General features: G+C 50.4%; 8 protein-coding genes across 8 annotated transcripts; 4 read left to right on the top strand and 4 right to left on the bottom strand.

Annotated features, from left to right (window-relative positions):
• Window positions 1–1,021: 1,021 nt before the first annotated feature.
• Window positions 1,022–1,949, top strand: N7525_004800 (basic helix-loop-helix domain-containing protein; the record flags this gene model as incomplete). The annotated part of the gene is made up of 2 exons (XM_002565457.2): window positions 1,022–1,553; window positions 1,609–1,949. 2 exons carry the CDS (start codon window positions 1,022–1,024, stop codon window positions 1,947–1,949), a joined length of 873 nt encoding a protein of 290 aa, XP_002565503.1.
• Window positions 1,950–2,829: 880 nt separating this feature from the next.
• Window positions 2,830–3,225, top strand: N7525_004799 (uncharacterized protein; the record flags this gene model as incomplete). Its single annotated transcript, XM_061213175.1, has 4 exons — window positions 2,830–2,844; window positions 2,894–2,934; window positions 3,001–3,069; window positions 3,135–3,225. The coding sequence occupies 4 exons, from the start codon at window positions 2,830–2,832 to the stop codon at window positions 3,223–3,225; spliced, it is 216 nt and encodes a 71-aa protein (XP_061070196.1).
• Window positions 3,226–3,532: 307 nt separating this feature from the next.
• Window positions 3,533–4,766, bottom strand: N7525_004798 (putative extracellular cellulase CelA/allergen Asp F7-like; the record flags this gene model as incomplete). Its single annotated transcript, XM_002565459.1, has 2 exons — window positions 3,533–3,943; window positions 4,041–4,766. The coding sequence occupies 2 exons, from the start codon at window positions 4,764–4,766 to the stop codon at window positions 3,533–3,535; spliced, it is 1,137 nt and encodes a 378-aa protein (XP_002565505.1).
• Window positions 4,767–5,309: 543 nt separating this feature from the next.
• Window positions 5,310–9,233, bottom strand: N7525_004797 (exocyst subunit SEC8; the record flags this gene model as incomplete). The annotated part of the gene is made up of 5 exons (XM_061213174.1): window positions 5,310–7,130; window positions 7,184–7,300; window positions 7,354–8,342; window positions 8,398–8,571; window positions 8,630–9,233. The coding sequence occupies 5 exons, from the start codon at window positions 9,231–9,233 to the stop codon at window positions 5,310–5,312; spliced, it is 3,705 nt and encodes a 1,234-aa protein (XP_061070195.1).
• A 489-nt stretch (window positions 9,234–9,722) lies between these two features.
• ampp (aminopeptidase P) lies at window positions 9,723–12,166 on the bottom strand (the record flags this gene model as incomplete). The annotated part of the gene is made up of 10 exons (XM_002565461.2): window positions 9,723–9,970; window positions 10,027–10,071; window positions 10,124–10,208; window positions 10,260–11,091; window positions 11,148–11,193; window positions 11,247–11,468; window positions 11,523–11,584; window positions 11,640–11,805; window positions 11,858–11,917; window positions 11,986–12,166. 10 exons carry the CDS (start codon window positions 12,164–12,166, stop codon window positions 9,723–9,725), a joined length of 1,947 nt encoding a protein of 648 aa, XP_002565507.2.
• Window positions 12,167–13,081: 915 nt separating this feature from the next.
• Window positions 13,082–16,362, top strand: N7525_004795 (putative importin 13; the record flags this gene model as incomplete). The annotated part of the gene is made up of 4 exons (XM_061213173.1): window positions 13,082–13,144; window positions 13,192–13,385; window positions 13,465–13,966; window positions 14,038–16,362. The coding sequence occupies 4 exons, from the start codon at window positions 13,082–13,084 to the stop codon at window positions 16,360–16,362; spliced, it is 3,084 nt and encodes a 1,027-aa protein (XP_061070194.1).
• A 1,203-nt stretch (window positions 16,363–17,565) lies between these two features.
• On the bottom strand, window positions 17,566–18,679 carry N7525_004794 (pyridoxal 5'-phosphate synthase subunit PdxS; the record flags this gene model as incomplete). The annotated part of the gene is made up of 3 exons (XM_002565463.1): window positions 17,566–18,195; window positions 18,322–18,504; window positions 18,575–18,679. 3 exons carry the CDS (start codon window positions 18,677–18,679, stop codon window positions 17,566–17,568), a joined length of 918 nt encoding a protein of 305 aa, XP_002565509.1.
• Window positions 18,680–19,583: 904 nt separating this feature from the next.
• N7525_004793 (uncharacterized protein) lies at window positions 19,584–20,217 on the top strand (the record flags this gene model as incomplete). The annotated part of the gene is made up of 2 exons (XM_002565464.2): window positions 19,584–19,943; window positions 20,065–20,217. 2 exons carry the CDS (start codon window positions 19,584–19,586, stop codon window positions 20,215–20,217), a joined length of 513 nt encoding a protein of 170 aa, XP_002565510.2.
• Window positions 20,218–20,276: the final 59 nt, after the last annotated feature.

The following is a 20,276-nucleotide window of genomic DNA, read 5'->3' as shown; positions in this document are numbered from 1 at the left end:
TCCCCGGAGCTATTCAAGCATTTTAGTTGGTTATCTTCAGCTCCTGCTGTCCGTTTCTTTATGGTCGTGTCTGCAAAATTGTCTAGACCTCCAGGGCTCCTCGGTGGCTCATTTACGGTATGCGGTTTGCTTACGTCAGTGGACTTTTTTGAATAAGGCAATCAGGTGACTTTGCACTGTTGGTCGTTCTGATCCGCCGTATTCAGCGCGACTCCTCCTCTTGACCACCTCCTTGCCACGTGAGCAATCCATCTTGAACTTGTCCGCTGCTCTACATCTTCCTAAAGAAACGCGTTTTCTTGTATCTAAATTTACCGCGAGGTAGATTGCTAAGTCCTTTGCATATCTTAGTATCGGCTTCCTCAAATTTTCAACTTTCCCTTTTTCGCGTCCCAATTTCGAACTCGGGGTTTCGCAGACAACGTGACCTGCGTCTTGTTGTTGTCGGGCAGGTGACTTCCTGTCAGGTGATAAAGAGAGATCATCCCAAGGTACGGCTCCATCAATACCCCCATCCCCATCCAGAACCCCCCATGTCATTGCAAATCGTGTCGCGATGCCCATCGCAAGTGGTGTCCTTCACGACGCTGCCCCCCTGTGTGACCTCAACTGCCTGCAAGCCATCATGACGCGTTCTTGATATCTGCAGCCCCGCGGATGTCTCGAGGCATCGCATTATATGCGATCGCTTGACAACGTCCCTTCCCTGTAGAACTATCCATGCACTGCCGCCCGCCAGGAAAACCTACTGGCGATGGCTGAGCCCGACGTTGACCGGCCTCCGTGGGATGCATTACAAGCGCGTCAGATCCACGCGTCTGTTTACTTCGCGGGGGTGCCACTGATCTTCCCGAGAGGGACTTGATCTGCCAGGCGCCAACTTATCGCAGGCTGCATTGACTTCTCCAATCACATACCGTTGTCTTGTTCTCCTATTCTCCGGGACTTGTTTTCACTTTACTCTTCACTTATTGGCCACTAACCACCACCACGAATAGGACGATCAGCTTTAAAGCTCAGCATGTCTGACCCCACCATGAACAGCCCAGATAACGGCTCGCATAAGCGCAAGAGAGATGGTTCTGAGGATCTAGGTCCCGACCCGCAGCGCCTTAACCGCTCCTCCCACGGCAGCAACGGCAGCATGGATAACCAGCACAACTTTGGCCACTCTGCGCTCGGAAACTACGACCACGGGCTTCCCAACACTGGCGCTGAGCTCAACATTGATCAACAAATTCTTCAACATGTTGGTCCGCAGAACGGTCTGTCCGACGATAATGCGTTGACCGCAAATGCCAAGGCCGCCCTGGCTGCACACACTCCTCAACACAAGTACCCCCCTCCTCCTGACTCCGGCTTTGATGCCAGCAACCTCACCCAAGGGCTGTCCTTTGGCGATGAGATGAACCAGACTCCCATGGGTGGTGGTCACAACCACAATTCGACTGCTGCTGCGGTCTACGCCGCGCGCGAGGCTCAGAGTATGAACCAGAAGCCTACCGTTGGTTCTCCCGAATGGCACCAGATCCGCAAGAACAATCACAAAGAAGGTAAGAAGCACATCTCCGACCGAGTTCGTGTTTGTATGCTGACCCCTTCCTCTAGTTGAACGTCGCCGCCGCGAAGCTATTAATGAGGGTATCAACCAAATTGCTCGTCTTGTGCCGAACTGCGATAAGAACAAGGGCGCGATTCTGCAACGTGCGATCGAATATATCCTCCAGCTCCAGGAAGAAAAGAAGAACATCGATGAGCAATTTGAGAAGCACAGTCTGACTGCTAATCATGCTATCGCCGAGATCAGCGGCTCGAACTCCAAGCTCAAAGGCGAGGTCGCCCGACGCAACAACATTGCTCTAAAGTGGCTGACACGTTGCCGGGATGCCGGCCTCGACTTTGATGATTACGAGGAGTCAAAAGAGCTAGAGTCACTGGAGATGGATTAGGCTTATCATCCTTGTTCTTCTGCATGTGCTACGACTTGTTGCGTTCCGGAGGTCAATACTTGAACATACCCTCATCTCTGTTTTTCAAATCTGCTATTCTGCTGTTGACAGATATTTTCTCTTCTTACCATGGACGTTTCCTCCAATCGATGTACCCTCGCCATGAACCTCTCCTTACGCGCGTCTCTTCGCAATACGGTCTGCCCCTGGCATTCTGAGTGTTTCTGAGTTGTTACATTTCCCACTAACTACCCTTGCGACTTGTGCAATTTTCTCTTCTGCTGTTGCTTACCCCCTTTGATCATTCTCTGCTCACACACATTTGCGGTCTTTGTACGCTACCTGGGCTTTGTTTTCTGTTTTCTGTTTTCTTTTACTTTCTTTCATCATTAATGGATTGTGGGCTGGCGAATCAACGGCTGGAATGGGTTTGCCTTGGAACGGAGCTGCGGGTTGATAAGTCCTTATTTGAAACTGTTTTATTTTATCTCTTTCTATACTGCTTCGTAGGAACAGTGTTGTAGTTGTATATTCAGTTACCCAGTCGCAACAAGAGCAGAGTAGTTTCATCGGGAGGTGGCGCCTTAACCTCGGAAGGGCCCGAGTCACCCGAGGAAGAACGAACACATCGAGTTATGTATATAGTGCCTCACGAAGTTGATTAGTTACTGCCTAAATATGGCCCTAATAAAGATCGACAAGTATGTACATAGATGTACATCCATAAGGCGTGATAAGCAGATCAGCCACTGACGGAGCGGAGATAACACAGCCCTGATCAGCTTATAGGCTACCCCTCTATGATGTCAACGTGGACGTCCACCTTTCCTTCTACTTAAATTCTACTTTCTCCTTTCTTACACATTTCCATCATCTAAACATGTCTTCCTATATTGTGAGTAGACAACACATTCAGAAAATAGACATCTTGCTGACCCTCCTAGATCACCTGCAAGCCAACCGCAACCGACGACGAGGTCCAGGCGTATGCATCTTACGCTGGTAGATAGTCATTTGAAATACACTATACTAATATATGGATGTCTTTTAGTGTCAAGGACCACGCTCAGAAGCAAGGCGGTACTATTGGACACGAGTACTCGTTGATCAAGGGCTTTGCGTGAGTTATCTCGACACTCGGTCTTCTTCCAGCGTGAGATGGCTAATTCTTGATCCTGACCTTAGTGTTACTTTCCCTAAGGATACGGTCCACAGCCTCGATGCACACCCGCATGTGGACAATGTCGAGGCCGATAAGGAAGTGACGACGCAGTAATTGTCCAGATGTGAGGTTGCGGATCAGCTGCATGGCAGGAGCATAGATTCGTTAGCGTTGTATCATGGCCTACCCAGGTTATGGGGTATACGACTTAGCTTTTACTAGTCAAGCACGGAATTACAATAGATCAAACGAACTATATGTTTCAGATATAGAGTGCCCTTGTACAATCGACCTTGCTATAGATCAGTTCAGTTGCAATAGACTAAATAGCGAACACAGACATCCTCATCACACCATCAAACCACCTCGATAAGAATATTAACAGAAGAAAATAAATATAAACCCCCTCCGCTTAACAAATCTACAAGTTCGACCCAGCAGTGACTTCACTCCCAGACGAAACACCAACATCCTTAACAACAACAGTGCTGCCACTAGCACCGGTAATCCGCACATCAACAGTACTAGTCCCGAACCCGGCAGTGTTCTCGAAGTAGTTATAGTAAGTGCGGGTGGTGCTCTGCCACGAACTACCGCCGTCAGTGCTAACCTCCAACGCAGTCACAGCCTCATTGGCATTGACAACCTGCATCGAGAACCAGTAGGCAGATGTGCCCTCCTTGTTCTTGAGCTTTAGTGGTCCGTCCAGGTCGCATGGCACGTACGACCAGGTCGTTTGGATGATGCCGGCGGAGATATCGGAGAGCTCGGCGAAGGCCTCTTGGAAGAGGTCTAGGTGGTTGCTTTCGCATTCGGGGCATTGGTCGACGATCTGGGTTGGGTTAGAGCCTGTCGGGATGGGATGGGATGGGGCGGAATGGTATGGGATGGGGCGGAATGGTATGGGATGGAATCAGGGCTTGGCTCACCATTGCTTTGATGGAGTTACCCTTCGGTCCGGTGACGGATACACAGGCGCCGCAGTTTGCGGCATCGTCCCATCGCTGGAGGGAGAGGGCCGTGCCGAAGAGGTGGCTTGGGAGGGTGTAGCCGGAGAACGAGCATGTTCCGCCGCCGACATTGCCACCGTAGAAGGTGGCTTTTCCGGGGGTTCCGTTGGAGGAGCCGGTGGATGCGGATTTGGTGGAAGAGGTGGAAGTGGAAGACTTGGTGGAAGTGCTGGCGACTTCCGCGGGAGCTTCGGTGGTGGAGGGCTGCACGACGGGGGTCTTCACGGCTGGGGCAGCAATGGTCTCGATGACGGCGGCAGTCTCGGCTGATGCAGTGGGCAGAGGAGCCACGACTGCATCGGTCTTCGGAGCTGCGGTCTCGGCGACTTCGGTCTCGGCAGCAGGAGCTGAAGAGCTTGTGGTCTCGACTTGGATAACTGCGACGGGAGTCGTAGACTCCACGGCAATGGCAGGAGAGGATGAGGCCAATGTGGGCTCAGCGGGCGGTTGAGACTCGACAATAGCCGGAGTAGACTCCACGGAGGTCGTAGATGGGTAGGATTCCACGGTGATGGTCTTGTAGTAGACGCTCATGGTGTAGCCCTTCGGGCAGTATCCGTCATGTTCGCGGGCGCCCAATGGGCCAGCGGATACAGTGGCAGCGCTGAAAAGAGCGGCCACGGAGGCTAGACGAAGATACTTCATTGTTGGATGAAGTAAATATTGAAGGGTTCGGTAAGACAAAGTACCGAAGATGGAATGAATGACAGTCACAGATTGACTTTTTAAAAATGATAGGACGTGCAGGTGCACTTCAAAAGAATGGACGTCTGGATAACGAATGCCAGATTCGAAAGAGATACTGTTCCAGACAGGAAGTAGTGCAAAGAAAGCGAAAGAAGGTATGGAAAGAGGGAGAAAAAGATGGGATGGGGGAGATATAAGTCTAAGCGCCGTTAAGAGTCCATGCTCATACTCCATATGGCTTGATGAACTAGTAAATTGATCATTTCATCCGTAAGAACTATGCTCAAAAGGTGAAACACGCCGTGGATCGTGGGCCAGTGTGAATGCTCCGGAGAAGCCGAAAAGGGCGATTGACCCATAGTGCTATACCGAGTTAGGGTTAGTGGAGGTTGTTTAAATTAAAGAGGAAATGACTGTGAGTCAAGGTAAAATGAGATTCTGTTCCTAGCCTATTAGTGGGTTTCTCAGAAAGAAAAATCAAAAGAACTAAACAGCCCTGGACTATCGAGCATCCCACATAATCTCGTTCAGCCTTAGTAGCGCATCCGCACTGGCCTTTTTCGCCGACATAAAGTCCTCTCGGCTCTCCGCCCCGCGTGGACCACGGAGAATTTCAGAGAAACATAGGTCTACGAGAACACGCAGCTCCTCGTAGGTAAATGGCTCGCCGTTTCCAGCAGCCAAGGCTTTGTCGCCTTGTGACGCGAAAGCCTCCTTCTCTTCCTTGGCGTAGTCCAAGGCCTTCTCGGCGCCTTCTAGGAACCAGTCCAGGAACTTGGCGCTGCGTGGTAGAGCAACGATTTCTTGGGAAGCCTGCGCCTGCAAATCTGCAGTTGACTCTGATGAATCACCAGTTGGATCGATGATGATGTTCTTCAAGTTCTGTTGGAGAACAAGCACATCAAGCTGGAGTCGCAGCGCTCCATTCTCATTCATGGCCCCGATATACTGGGTACAGGCGACAAAGACTCGATCGATAAACCGTGCCAGACCCGAAGTGATGAACCAACGCTCAACAGATCCCAAATACGTCGAGATGTTGGTGTCGAATGCGATGAGATCATTGTTGAGTGCGAGAATTGTTGGTGATGCAGCGGTTGGTTGATTCATGATAATGTGCCACCAGTTGTCCGTTGTGTTTGGGGATGGGGTGACAGGCTCAGAGTTCCGCAAATTAGGAGGATTCGGCCCGGACATTGTTTTGGTCAACATGTGGATGATTCCACAGCGGATGTCAACATGCATCGTCATAATTGCAGTATCCCCAAGCCGGTGTAGTGATTCGAGCGTCCCATCGAAGACCACGGCAGTCTCGTGGTTGAGTGGCAAATGCACCGGGTGATTGATGCTATCGCGGTTGGGCTTCACGGACCCGAACAGAGTCCATCTGCGAGACGGTCGGCCAGTTGCAGTCAAACTGGATGACTCGGCATCCGCGGTATGTTCAACCACAAGTCGGATTCTTGCGAGGTGACTTGAGAGCCATTGCATGCTGTTGTACAAGAGCGAAAGGGAAATGACGGTTTTCGGGTCAGATATGATGTCGTAAGGCTGTAAAGGCACTTGGCCTGTTCGCTTGAGAAGAAGGTCGATTTCCGTATCAATCAGGGTCTGTTTCTTATCCCCGGCATCTTTCCACAGTTCATCCACAACATCATGGATGTCGCCTGAATCAGCAAAGGAAGCCGCAGCTTTCAGTTGGACTTCGCCTCCACGGTTCCGCGCAGAGACTTTCGTGACCATTGCTTTGTACCACCCACAGCACTTGTCATAATAGGTCACAATCTGGTCAATAAGAAGCTGCGTGAATGCTTGGTCATGTGGAATACTCGACAGCATTTTGCTAAATTCCCGAACAATGGACATGAATTTGATCGTTCCCCTGAAAATAGGCCGAGGAGAGAACTTGGCCCAGTGGGGGTCTTCTGTAAACGCATCTGCGGCGATGAAACTGAGCGTGCAGAGGTCCGTCACTGTTTCATCCAACTGCGGCAGGAAGACATTGACCATGAAGTCGTCCAAAAATGAGGTCAAACTGCCCATGGAAATATCCGAATCCACAGGAACAATATCCTTAAGCCGCTGGATGAAGGATAGAGAGGGAGGAAGAAGGATTCCCATATTGAAGACACTTGGCTCGAGCAAAATCTTATGCCCAGTTCCCGAGTTGCCCTTATTAGATTGCGTAGTATCGCTTGTTGCAGCCTTTTGCCTGGACTTAGAAACAAGCCCTGGTACTGACGACTTGAGGATTTCATCGAGTTCGTCTTGTTCGGCTTTCATCTCAGAATTTTGCTCGATATCGGACAACTTAAACATTTTCTACAATGCAAACAATCAGCTAGTTGAAAGTACTGAAAACGCCGGTTTCTTACCTTATTCTTATCGCGGTTTCCTGTGTATAGATGACGTCGAGCATCATTCTCCTCCGATCTAGATCGAACAGAAGAGTCCCCATCGGTTGCAAGATAGTCGTGCATGAGAGATCGTATCTGGCAAAACAGATTAATATCCGCGATGCCTGTCAAAACCGTTGGCATCTTACCTCGCTTTGTAGAAGTTTCCACAACTCCTTGAATCCTCCAGAAAGCGTCTCGCTTTTGATTAAACCTTCTCGTTCAACAATGGCCGCAATGACATCGTGAAGAATTCGGTGGCCTTCCGCGATTGCCTCAAACTTGGCATACAGTGCCCACAAAAACTCAGAAAGCACGTGGCCCCGTTTTTCAATAATCTCAGTGGGGAGACTGGACTGTTTGTAGTTGTCCTGGGCTGAGAAGCTCTTGGTTGGCGCAGGATAGCGAGTATCGACCTCTGCGTTCGTCTTATCCACCACAGCAAACAGTTCGACCGGAAGACGCTGCTCGATCCTGTGAACCGCGACGTCGAGATGACCCATCTTGTTCAACGCTTCGATCAATAACTGAATGTAGGAAAACGTGTCTGCCTCCGGATTCCGGGAGGCGTCTTCGACCATAGGCGTCAAGGGATCGAACTTAGCCAGGAAACTATACACAGGACGTTCCCAAGAGCGACTACCGGCTAAGTTAGATGTATGCACCTCTTTTTCATCAGATGCGGGTGCTTTCCATCGGTCAGAGCAATAGGGTGATTTGAGGTACAAATGGTCGTGCAACTCTTCGATCAGAATGTCTGTGAGCGACGTTTCCTGGTTTGTGAAATAAGCGCGAATATCGGATAGAGCACCAATATCCTCCAGTTCAGAGCGCCGTAGAACTCGGAGACCAGTGTGAAGCACATCCACAGCTGCAAGGAAGCGCTTATCTGAGATCTGAGATTCCAATTTCTCGGGAAGGGATTGGATTTCCTCAATCTGAGTGAACAGCTGTACGATATCATCGTAGTTCTGAGAAGACGTTGCAAGCCCTTTTAACTCTGGCTTGGTCGATATTAACCCGGTTTTGGCCTGGTCCAGGGCATGTCTCAGGCTGCGTACCCGAGCTTGCGAGGAAGATATATTGGATTGGATTTTGTGGTATGTTCCAATAGAACTGTTAAATCCCTGATGGTGTTCTGTAACATGAAACTTTAGCATATGTCTGTCCTAACCACTGCAGAGAGGACCTACCATTGACAATTGCCTTCAATGTCTTCTGGATGTCATTGTACATATGCAAAAACTCCGGTTCACGGTCCGCTTTGCCCAATGTACTCGTGTCCATCAAACTCAAAGCAACGTGCACCGGGACACACTCGGAATCAGTCATAAAATCCCAATCGCGCTGGATAGACTGGAGAATAGCTGTAGGAGGTAGCCGGATTAGCTGTTGGGCCAGGCTAGTCAAAAGAGAAAGACATACTTTCAATGGCCTGGGGTTCCCCCGAGTCATTACTCGAGTTAACCACAGGCGACGCATTCCTCTGGCTCCTGTGGTCCCTTTGTTCCCTTTGTTCCCTTGGGTCTCTCTTGTCTCTGTGGTCTCGGTGGTCTCTTTGGCCTCTCGGGTCCCGTTGATCCCTTTGGTCCCTGTTGTCCGCGTACCGATTTGCATCTCTAGACCGTTCTTCCTGGTATTTCCTGTCTGGTTCTTGATTCCTTGTGCGTGATCGCGAAGAGGGGTGCGAAGAGGCTTGCGAGGAGGGGTGCGAGGAGGGGTTCGAAGAGGGTTGCGGAGAGGGCTGCTGCCAGCCCCGGTCCGTTCGATCACGCCGCCGCTCGGGCGACTGGCCCGGCGCAGGAGATTGGCCTGGCGATAGCGCCGGAGGCGGAGGCGCGTCGGGGTAGAAACCACCGTATCCGCCGGGGCGACGATCTGAACGTCCACCTCCGCCTGGTGGTGCGGCACGTCCACCGTATCCTTCTACCGCAGGGTTGCTGTTTCCACCGTATCCCCCGTCATTGGCATCGTACCGACCGGAACTGGTGTAGCCATACCCGTTACCATAACCGTTTTGGCCGCTCATTCCAAATGATGCCCGCTAATCACGGGGTGCTCTGGTTCAGTATGGAAGCGTTGGTGGGCTGTGACAAGGGGCTGGCGGGGGGCTGTTAGCCAGAAGGGTTCGGTATTAGGTCCTGTAACTTGCGCGCAACAGTTGGCGAGAGGCTGCGAGCATTCTTAGGTGTGAAATACAGGGAGCGCTGGAAGCAATTCGGTGATGCCGTGGTGATAGTGTTGAAACAGACCGGGGCGGAGTGTCAGGCTCCACCAGAGCTTCCCGCATTCCGTTCCACTGGCCAGTTGTCAGTGTACTATGAAAATGAAAGCCGGGGCTTACAACGTATACATAGACTTTCGTTACAACTTCGTATTTGATTCACTCTTTGGTATTCATTTCTAGATACAGCATCGAAATCGTGCATATTCTAGGCTGTATTCTACATAGTGCCGTCTAATCAATAGCAGTGGATATCAAACCACAGCCCATCAAGCCCGTAGACCACCCACCCACTTATTTTGAGATAGGCTGGGTCTCACGCTCGAGCCACGAGCGAGTCAGATTGTCTTCCCGGAAGAAGTGCTCTGTCTTCGCCCAGATCTCAGCATGGTAGTCGTTTACCCACTTAAGCTCGGCATCGCTCAAAAGCGACGGCTCAATCAGGTTGCGACCAATAGGAGTCATTGTAACATGCTCAAAGCCTAGCCACTGCTTGTCACCAAAGTTGTGAGCAGTCTTAACTTCGCGAGCCATGACGATGTCTATAAAGAGAACGATTAGCATTTTTCCAATTGAAGTCATAGGCAGTACAACTCACTCTCAATTCGAATACCAAATTTGCCGTCCTCGTAGTAGCCGGGTTCTGTGTCAGAAATTAGTTTCGGACTACAATAAATAGATGAAGAGGTACAAACCATCCGAGATGACATTTCCGGCGGCAATGGGCACCTCGGTATACTGAACCCGAGTCCCGATGCCAATAGGACCCTCGTGGACGTTCTAAACAAACATTAGCAAAGTGTAAGGTGTCTCATCGGCGGTAATACTCACCAGATAGGAACCAACGCCATGGCCTGTTCCGTGAAGGAAGTCCAAGCCTTCCCTCCACAAGTGCTGGCGCGCCAACACGTCAATTGCAAAGCCACTGGTGCCCTTGGGGAACACTGCCATGTCGATTCCAATAGTTCCCTTCAGTACCAACGTGAAAGCACGTTTCTCGAACTCTGTGGGAACGCCGAAGTGGAATGTCCTCGTGGTGTCTGTCGTGCCATCGAAGTATTGACAACCAGAGTCGCAGAGATAGATGGCACTGGGATCGATGATAGCACAGCTTCCCTTCTCGGGCTTATAGTGGATGACGGCACCGTTGGGCCCAGTGGACGAGATCGTATCGAAGGAGAGACCAGCGAACAGATCATGCTTAGAGCGGATCTGTTCCAACTTATCAGCTCCGTCGACTTCGTCCAAGACAGTCTTCTTGTTGATAAGTTCGTTTTCAAGCCAAGCAAAGTACTCGGTCAGAGCAGCACCATCGCGGATATGGCACGCCCGCATTCCTTCGAGTTCGGTTTCATTCTTAATAGCCTTTGCATCGGCGACTGGGCTGCGGGCCTCTTCAACCTGTCCCTCGCCACCAAGGCTAAGGCTGAGAGCCCAAGAAGCCTTGTTCGACAACAAGAACTTGGCGGCGTTCTCACCCGCAGACTGGCTTTTGGTGCTGAGGGCTTGAGCGTCAGCAAAGATGGATTCGTATGGCTTGACGACAACGTCTTGTCCCAAGTGAGCTTTGACCTCTGGTGTCAACTTGTCATCCTCGACGTAGATCTCAGCGGTGGTGGGCGTAATAACCGCATAAGAGAAAAACACGGGGTTGTAGGGAATACTTCTCAAAGTCAGTCAATTGCCAATGATGCATCACGGTAAAGACAGTGTTCTTACTCGGTTCCTCTCAGGTTGAATAGCCAAGCAATTTCATCGAGCATAGCTGCAATAGATTAGTCACTCTACAGGACTGGGATATATTCGAGGTGGCCATACAGATGACGAATCCGGCCTTCTTCTTCGACTCAAGTTCCTTCCGCAGCTCGGCCACCTTTTCTTGGAACGTCTTGCCGGCATACTTCTCGGGGTGAACGCGCACTTTCTCACTGGGACGCGCAGGGCGTTCCTTCCCCCAAACCAAGTCGACCAAATTCTCCCGGACCCCTACGAGGGATGAACCATTCTTTTTAAGGGTCTCTGCCAACTTCCGTGCACCAGCTATTGAAGGTTAGCGCCACTATACACCTCCACATCTGACATAATTATACTCACATGCTGTGATCAGAGAAGGATCAACACCCACAGCCTTGCCTCCTTGGGCCTCTTCCGTGGTCCTATCAACAATATCAGTTCCCGTACAAGCCATGCCCGCACGACTGTCTCTCGTACCATTCCTGCCATGTGGGCACACCCTCAACTCCACCCTTCAAGAGCTGCCAGTTGTTATCCAATTGTTTCGCAGCTTGGTTGAAGTACCGTCCGTCGGTGGACAATGCAGCTTTGCTCAGTGAGATAATTGCAGTACCGGCGGAGCCAGAGAATCCCGAAATGAACTCTATGGGAATGTTAGCTGTCGACGCGGGCCAATAAGGGGGGCGATCATTGACCTCGACGGGCATCACACGGCGCAATATACTCGGACTGGTGGCTATCTTCTGAGGGCACAACTATGCGAAACTGGTAAGCACAACTCGAGGTTTAAGCAACCGGCTGAGAAACAGAGATGATGTCATACTGTAAACATCCACCTTGTGCTGCTGCATCAACTGCCTCAGCTTCGACAGCCGTTCAGAGGTATCCACGGCCCCCATATCGACGGTATAGCGTGGACCGAAAACGGAGAAATATCTTGGACGAGGGAGGGGCCTTAGCGATCGCAAAGATGTCCAAAGGCGAATTGGGTGGGAGAGGAGCATGGACACTGGTAGACTCCAAGAGGATTCTTCCTCAACCTGTTAGCTTTCGAAAAGCTAAGCGAAGCAGGGAATGAACGCGTCAGATAAGTGCGCGATAAGCTAATTCCGCAGGTCGTGTGGACTCCGTCGTAAGTGGCCTTTTACCAAGTAGGCTTTTGGCCACAGACCGATCTCCGGAGTCGCGGCTACACACGGGGCCCACTTGGTGTTGTCATGTTTGCACTCTTTTCAAAGGGACCTTCTAGGGACATTGTACACAATCATATTGTTCGTTCCGAATGAGAAATTGTTTTTCCAGATTGATCTTATCTGATTTTAGTGCCACCGATAATAGTATAAAACTAATCCTTTGTACGACATGGCGCCAAGCTTGATACCCATACCCCATACCCTAGAAGTAACGGTCTCAGCACTAACAGGACCTGCCCAAGTGTGACTTGTCGGTAGAAGTAAGAAATGCCTCAAGAAGCAAAAGCTAGGATTCCGTACTATTTCCAAATCAAGCTCCATCCGCTAAGGATGACGCCAAAAGCTCGAGGGTGTGCCAAAACAAGATATTCAGGATCGTGAGGACAAGGCAAGTATAGAAGGTTACAGACGACAGCGAAAGCTTGGGGAAACAACCTTGTTGAAGGTCAATGTTAATATGTACTATATAGGTAGGCTCTTGCATGGATTTTCGGTTGTCTGTTTGGGCATTCTTCCTTATTGGCGTTCTTCAACATATCTACTCAAAAGAGGTCATGTCATGTGCCCGGGATTCAGAGAATGAGCCCCGCAGTTACCGCTCTAATAACCGCCTTAGCGGTGATTGGCCAACTGATACCAACACTAGATTCTGCCAGTCATACCCCCGTGCTTGTATATGTACACTTCTCTTTTTCATTTTCACAACCACGCGCTTGCTGAAACAAAATGGCAACATGGATGTCTGACGAGGGCCTTGGAGCTAGGGAATCAATGTCAGAAGCCCATATTGTATGTGTGCCTTGTCTACACCTGACATTCAGCTAACAAAGAACCAGCTGGTTACCGAGCTCTATAACCCAGCGAACCAGCGTGACCCCGCCAGAATTAATGAGATCCAGACGCGTCTCCAGCAACTTCAGAAGACAGAAAATGCATGGGCAATTGCAGATTCACTTCTGCAGAGTGAACACTCTGCCCAACATCGTTTCATGGGGGCCCTTACATTCACAGTGAAGATCAATGTCTCATGGTACGGTCAACCTCTCCGATCCGCGCCACTTCAAGCTTATACTTATGTGACGATAATTGCTGATGCCGGATATCATTAGGAGCGAAATCAACGTGAATTCGGCCACAGAGATCATGCAGCACTTGATCAATCGTTTTGTTGCTTTGGTAACCAATGGTGAGCAAGCAATGGTTGTGAGAAAGCTTGCCTCAAGCTTGGTTGCCATTTTCAGGCACCCTGTCACACCATGGAAACAGGCTGTCTGGCAGCTGGCTGCAAGCCTCGTCCACGGTGGATACGTATCCGAAGAGGAATCACGGGCGGTGGATTTCCAGGAGCGGATACTGCCAGCGTTGAGCAAGAGTGGATCGGGTGCGCTCCTGTTTTTCTCAATTGCACTCGCCGAGGAGGCTCTCAGACTGGACTCTGAGCCCCAGGATGGGGCTGGAGACACATCCGCCATTCAGCGAGCCATACATAACATTAAGGATGGGTTGCTCCTGGTTCAATTTGTCCTTGGGGAGATTATACAGCATGCAAAGACAGCTGGGGATGATGCAGTTGATGTGGCACTTGCAGCTGAAGCCATGAATTCATGGAAGGTGAGTTAATCTCGGTTTCTGGTACTTCCGTTTTGAAGAATGGGGTCGCTGATTTGACTTCCATCTCGCAGACATGGCTAGGTGTTCATGGAAACCGCCAACGTTCTTCTGCTGAAGATGTCAATGTCTTGGCGGTGCGATGTGGCCATACCGTCATTGAGACGTTGAGGGTACCCAGCTTGAGTGAAAGTGCAGCTTCTATTTTGACGCAAGCCTTCGAAACCCGCTCCTGGGCGTTTGACGACAACTCGTTGTGGCTTATTTCTGAAATCCTCGCCGATTCAATCGTAACAGCTCACATTACTGCCGTGAAGAGCGGCGATGAAGGAGTGGAGAGCATGTCGTTTGTTGACCTGCTTATTGCATACGTCTCGCATTTGCACTTGGATATCTTCAGCGACCCTATGACCCCACAAAATGCAGCAATCCTCGCACTTATCCATGGGATTTTCAAGACCCCTGGCTATGCTTCAATTGACGACCTCGGGACCCCACGTGTCTTGGAGTTCTGGAACGATATCGCAGAAAGTCTCCCCGGTCAAATCGAAGAAGGCAGCTCTAGGTATGACTTGGTAAAGTCACATCTAGCAGAAGTTGTTTTGGGTCTTTCCAGCAAACTACTATATCCGAAGTCTGAAGATCTGGAAGACTGGGGCGAGGAAGAGCGGAGTGAATTCGGCGCCTTCCGCCATGACGCTTGTGATTACCTACTTTCGGCATACCCCGTCCTCGGCGTCGACCTGGTCACTGTCTTCCAGAGGAGCGCCACGTCCTGCCTTGAAAGTCGGGACTGGCGAAATTTCGAGACTGCCATGTTCTGCATAGCTCAGCTCTCGGAAGCAGTGGATGAGAATGGGCACGCCGACCAGTGTCTCGACGCCATCTTTGGGAGCGATGCTTTTGCCAGGCTCTGCGCAGGTGGGGAGACTGAAATACCACTCAAGGCTCGCCAGACCCTGGTGGATTCATTCGGAAAGTATGAATCGTACTTTGAGCGTCACAGTTCGTTGCTTCCTGATGTTCTAAATATCCTGTTCGAATCCCTCAATTTCGAGTTGTGTGCGCACGCGGCTTCAAGGTCTATATTGACTCTTTCAAAATCGTGTGCTCGCGTCTTGACGTCGGATCTTCCCGCATTCTTAGATCAACTAGATCAGTTCAGAAGCAAGCCGACGGCAACTGTGCCCACCATGCCTAAGGTCCTGGAAGGAATTGCGACCATCATCCAGTGCTTGCATAGTGACCAGGAAAAGGTACAAACGCTAGAAAGAATTCTCGGCTTCTTTGTTCAGGAAGCCAACACAGCGCGGGAAGAGGTTACCGGTCCTGCTCATGAATTTGGTCGTCAACGCGGCCACCTTGTGCTGAGCTGCATTGCGAGCATCGGAAAAGGCCTTCGTTCAGAAGGCGAAGTCATCGATATCGAGCTTACCAAGGAAGGAGACCCATACCCCCTATCCTTCTGGAACTCTGGACCAGGTGCCGAAGCCCAGCGCCTGATTATGGAGGCCATGAGACTTTTGATTGTCGACTTCCCCGTGGACAGCAGCATCATTGAAGCAGCCTGTGACATTTTGAAAGCTGGTTACACTGAGCGGGCAGGTCTTTTCGTCTTCCCGCCTTCTATGACAGTGGACTTTATCAAGAGCTTTCCCCTTGGCATCTCCGGTACAGATGTTATCATGGCAACTGCGTCGTCATTTTTGGCATCTCACGCTCGGCATGCGATGAACATCCGCAGTGAGGCTGAAGCGCTTATCGATCATGTAGCCCAGCTCTTCTCTTCGATGCTCCAAAATCCGGACGTGTATGACCCAGAGACCGCTAATGCCGGGATTGATTTCCTCACACGTCTTTTGCCAAAGTACTATCCGATATTGTTCACTCCCGCGAAGTCAAATCTGACCGCAGAGTCCCCTCTTGCTGTGCTTCTTCACTTCACACTTCACGCATTGACACGACCTGAGCCACTTCCTCTTAAATCTGCTTCTGCATTCTGGGTTGCATTAATAGATCTCCGCGGCAGCTCACCGGAAGAAATGAACATACTCGAATCGGTCCATCAGGAGTTTATCCCCCGTTTGTGTTACACAATCATCCAGCAGATTGCAGGCCGATGCGCACGATCAGACTTGGTCTCTCTGAACGATGCTCTACGACGCACTGTTTTCAAGAAAATGGCATTGGCGCGCCCAGCTATTAAGGCTGCACTCGACTCTTTGGACGCCCAGGTCACAGATGCGAACGGACAACAAGTGCCGCTCCTATCGGCGCAAGACAAGTCACGGTTCTTGGAGTCTCTCGCCATTGCTAGAGGCGGTCAGAAACCGTCTCTGGATATTGTGCGTTCTTTCTGGTTGAAATGCCGTGGGATGAATTTTGATTATGCCCAATAATGGAGCTTGCGTGGTACATGACCTGATGATTGGAGTTGATGGGTCCTGCAACTTCGGTGTTCATTTAGATATCCATTTGCATGACATGCGTGGTCCAGCTTGATTTAATCTTACTTGGGAGTTTTTACTTGCATTCATATAAGCGCCATAACTGAGGAATTTCCAAATCATCTAGTGGTTCGGCCGGCGTACAAAAAAGGAATCATATGGTCCAATGCGTACCAGACCAATGCCTATGCTACTGCCCAGCAGTACATGGCCTAACAAACCATCCGACCGCTAGCTTCGGTCCCAAGAGGATTCCAGGAGGCCTCATTAAGGGCTCATTGCTCTAAAGTACCGCACAACTTAGGTTATTGCCTGGGGAATATCTTGTCGTTTTATACAAATGCCGAAGCACGTGCCTATAGACCCACTTAGCACTAACTCTATCCCAAAGCATCTGAGAGACATACAACACAGCCCACAGAGCAACAAGAGACATCTCAAACGACACCTAAAAATACATTGCAGTAGTACATTGATAAAATATCATGTTAAGCCAACCGGATATTAATTGGAAGTATCCAAGCCTTACATCGCCAGGTATAGAAGCTACATAACCGACTATTCTTATAGATATTATATAGGTTTGAGCATGATACACCGAAATTGAGTAGCAGAACACATCGTAAGAACGTTGAATACCGTTTTCCGCGAATAGCCTCCAGGACTCTTTCCGTAATTCCCCGTCAGCGGGCCGCCGTCGGAGACTACGGAGACTCCGGCGTGACATGGAGATGACAACCGAAGCCCCGATTGGCCATATTCTCTTAGTCGCGGACTAAAAACGCCAATCGTGACTTTTGCTATCGGCATGAAGCTCCCCAGACTCCCGGTGATCGGTGGCTCGGTGCCGGCAGCCTATCACGTGGCAGGGCGGGGATTAGTTTAATTCGTATTATGCAGGAGATTCTGCCATGAAGTAATAGTCCCGAATAGTCGAAGCCCTGTATAATGTCGGATACAATTACTCTTTTTGGCGAAGAAGCATTTACACTCAGGAAAGTTCACTACAACATAGGTGCAATGATTGGCTTCAGAAGGACAAATGTGTCAAATCGTATAATGTATATGTCACATTAGACATCTACTCATGGCTCATGTACAGTAAATTTTTAGGATACAACAATGATCAAGGCTGAAACACACAGAAAAGCATATCTACCAACCACGGCCAGCCAACTTATCAGCCTCGGGCATTTGCTTCACATTGATACCAACCATAGCCTCACCAAGACCCTGGCTGACCTCAGCAAGCACCTTAGGGTCCTTGTAGTGAGTGACAGCCTGGACAATAGCGCGGGCACGCTTCTTAGCATCGCCAGACTTGAAAATACCAGAGCCAACAAAGACACCATCGCAGCCCAGCTGCATCATCAGCGCAGCATCGGCAGGGGTGGCAACACCACCAGCGGCGAAGTTAACGACAGGCAGACGGCCGAGCTCAGCAGCCTGGCGAACAAGCTCGTAAGGAGCCTCGATCTCACGGGCGAACGCGCGCAGCTCAGGCTCGGCGTCCTGGCTGGCGAGGAGGATACCGCGGGCACGGCTGATCTGCGCATTGACAGTGCGCATGTGCTTAACGGCCTCAACGACATCACCGGTGCCAGCCTCACCCTTAGTGCGGATCATAGCGGCGCCCTCGGAGATGCGGCGCAGGGCCTCGCCGAGGTTGCGGCAACCGCAGACGAAGGGGACCTTGTAGCCGTGCTTGGTGACGTGGTAGACATCGTCGGCGGGGGTGAGGACCTCGGATTCGTCGATGTAGTCAACGCCAATGGCTTCAAGGATCTATATATCAGTGTTCGTTAGTAAAATTGTTACTGTTTGTTCGCCTCCCCCGCCACCGGAGATCTCTGCTTTCGCCTCCATCTGCCGATCTGCCCCTCCCCCGCATAGAGATAATTGTTCACATACCTGGCATTCAACAAAGTGGCCGATACGGGCCTTGGCCATGACGGGAATGGTCACGGCTTCCATGATCTCCTTGATCATGCTGGGGTCGGACATGCGCGCGACGCCACCCTCAACGCGGATATCGGCGGGGACACGCTCGAGAGCCATAACGGCAGCGGCACCGGCTTCTTCAGCAATGCGGGCCTGGTAGAGGAGTCCGTTAGTTCTCTATACTTGGCCGGATAGTAACCAATTCCTCATAGAGAGGTCATACCTGCTCGGCGTTCACGACGTCCATGATAACGCCACCCTTCAGCATCTGGGCGAGACCGGCCTTGACAGTGAAGTCATTGCCGGTGGTTCCGTTGGGAGCAGCCATTATGGGTTGTGTAAAAGAAGGGAATATAAACAGAAAAGAAGAGAACTGAAGGATAATAAAAGGAGAAAGGAAGAGAGCGTTCCGAAAGTGAGTCAGTAAGAAATACAGTTTTCCCCAAAGTTACTTGCCTCAGGCCAATCACGACCCAGAGTGCCCCTCCGCAAAAGTTCCCCTGTCAACTTGCCTTTCCCGAGGAGATGCCCCTCGGTGAACAACAGACCGCCTGCTCTCTGGGGACACAAGATTTTCTCTTGGTCACGTTACGCGAGCTCTTCCAACCTTGGAAGGTTCCAAGGCTCGGGACACTTCCAAGGTTGGCATTAACATGCCTATTTCAGTAAGTGAGACCTTTCCATCATTTGGGCAGGTGGCAGTCAAGAGTCGGATTGATGAGGGAACCCCAATTCTCGTGACTTATCAATATTAAACTTTATCCTATTTTGGCAGGAGAGTTACTTGAAGCATAACACGGTATCTATCAGGATACAAGCACCCATGCCTGGATATGCATACATATGTATATTTATTGATTATACGTCATATACGTATGATCCAGGGTCAACTATGCAGATATATGTGTACTACATGTACTGCCATGTTCCCATCAATCTAACATTCTACACATTCCAGATGCCTATATATCTCCCAGTAGTCATAATATACATAGCTTACCAGTCATGGATCTAACGAACTAGATTAGACTCTAAATAAGAAAAACAACCCTGGAACCCAAACTTCAAACCAGAGCCTCAATCCTTCAAGATCCATCCATAGATGGGCTCAGCGATATATGACGTCACCTGGCTTCCTTATCGGCCAAGGAGCGCATATCCATCCATAAACCCTTCCAAATCCGACTCTCCAACTCCCTCAATTACAAGATAGACAAGCAAAACAGACCACAATGTCTTTTAGATTATTCACCGGCCAACCAGCCACCCTCCTCCGCCTGGGTCTAGGCTTCGGCATCGGCCTCTCCGCCGCAACCATGCACCCCTTGTCGCCCTTCCGCGCCGCCCCAATGCAATGCCAGTACGCCGTGCCCCAACAACCCACCTTCAACAGAGATTCAGAGTGGGCTGTTAATTCCGCCGAATCTTTGGGGCAGAAGCAGGGCCGTCCGCGGCAGACTGGCCTGTTGAACGCGGAGACTATGCGCCAGGGTAGTTTGGGGAGTGTGTTGGGCCTTGTTGCTGGTGTTGGGTTGAGGGCGTTTTCAAAGGCTTTGGTTGTTATTTTGGGTATGGGGGTTGTTCTTGTTGAGGTATGTATAAGCTTCTGCCGGAGACTTGGGCTTTCCATTGGCTTTGGTGTTTCGTTGTCAGACGTTATGGTATGGTATGGTTATACTCGGGACGGTGCGCTGATGCTTGTTCTCAATCTAGTACGCTGCGTCTAAAGGGTACAATATCCTTCCGATCAACCGAATTCAGAAATATGTTAAGCGGGTCGACTTGCGTCGTGCTATGAGTGAGAAACGGCCGTTCAAGATGAGTTTCGGTTTTATGATGGCGATGGCGGCGTTTGCGAATTTCTAGGTTCTGCCTTTTCGGTTAAACGGAGATTTAACGCTACTTGTACATACGAACAATGCCAA

This window comes from Penicillium rubens, assembly GCF_028828025.1.
Source record: "Penicillium rubens strain IBT 27055 chromosome Unknown utg000002l_segment0_segment0, whole genome shotgun sequence".
Taxonomy (NCBI): Eukaryota; Fungi; Ascomycota; class Eurotiomycetes; order Eurotiales; family Aspergillaceae; genus Penicillium; species Penicillium rubens.
The sequence above is the reverse complement of the archived record's forward strand: the minus strand, read 5'-3'. Positions and strand labels throughout refer to the sequence as shown.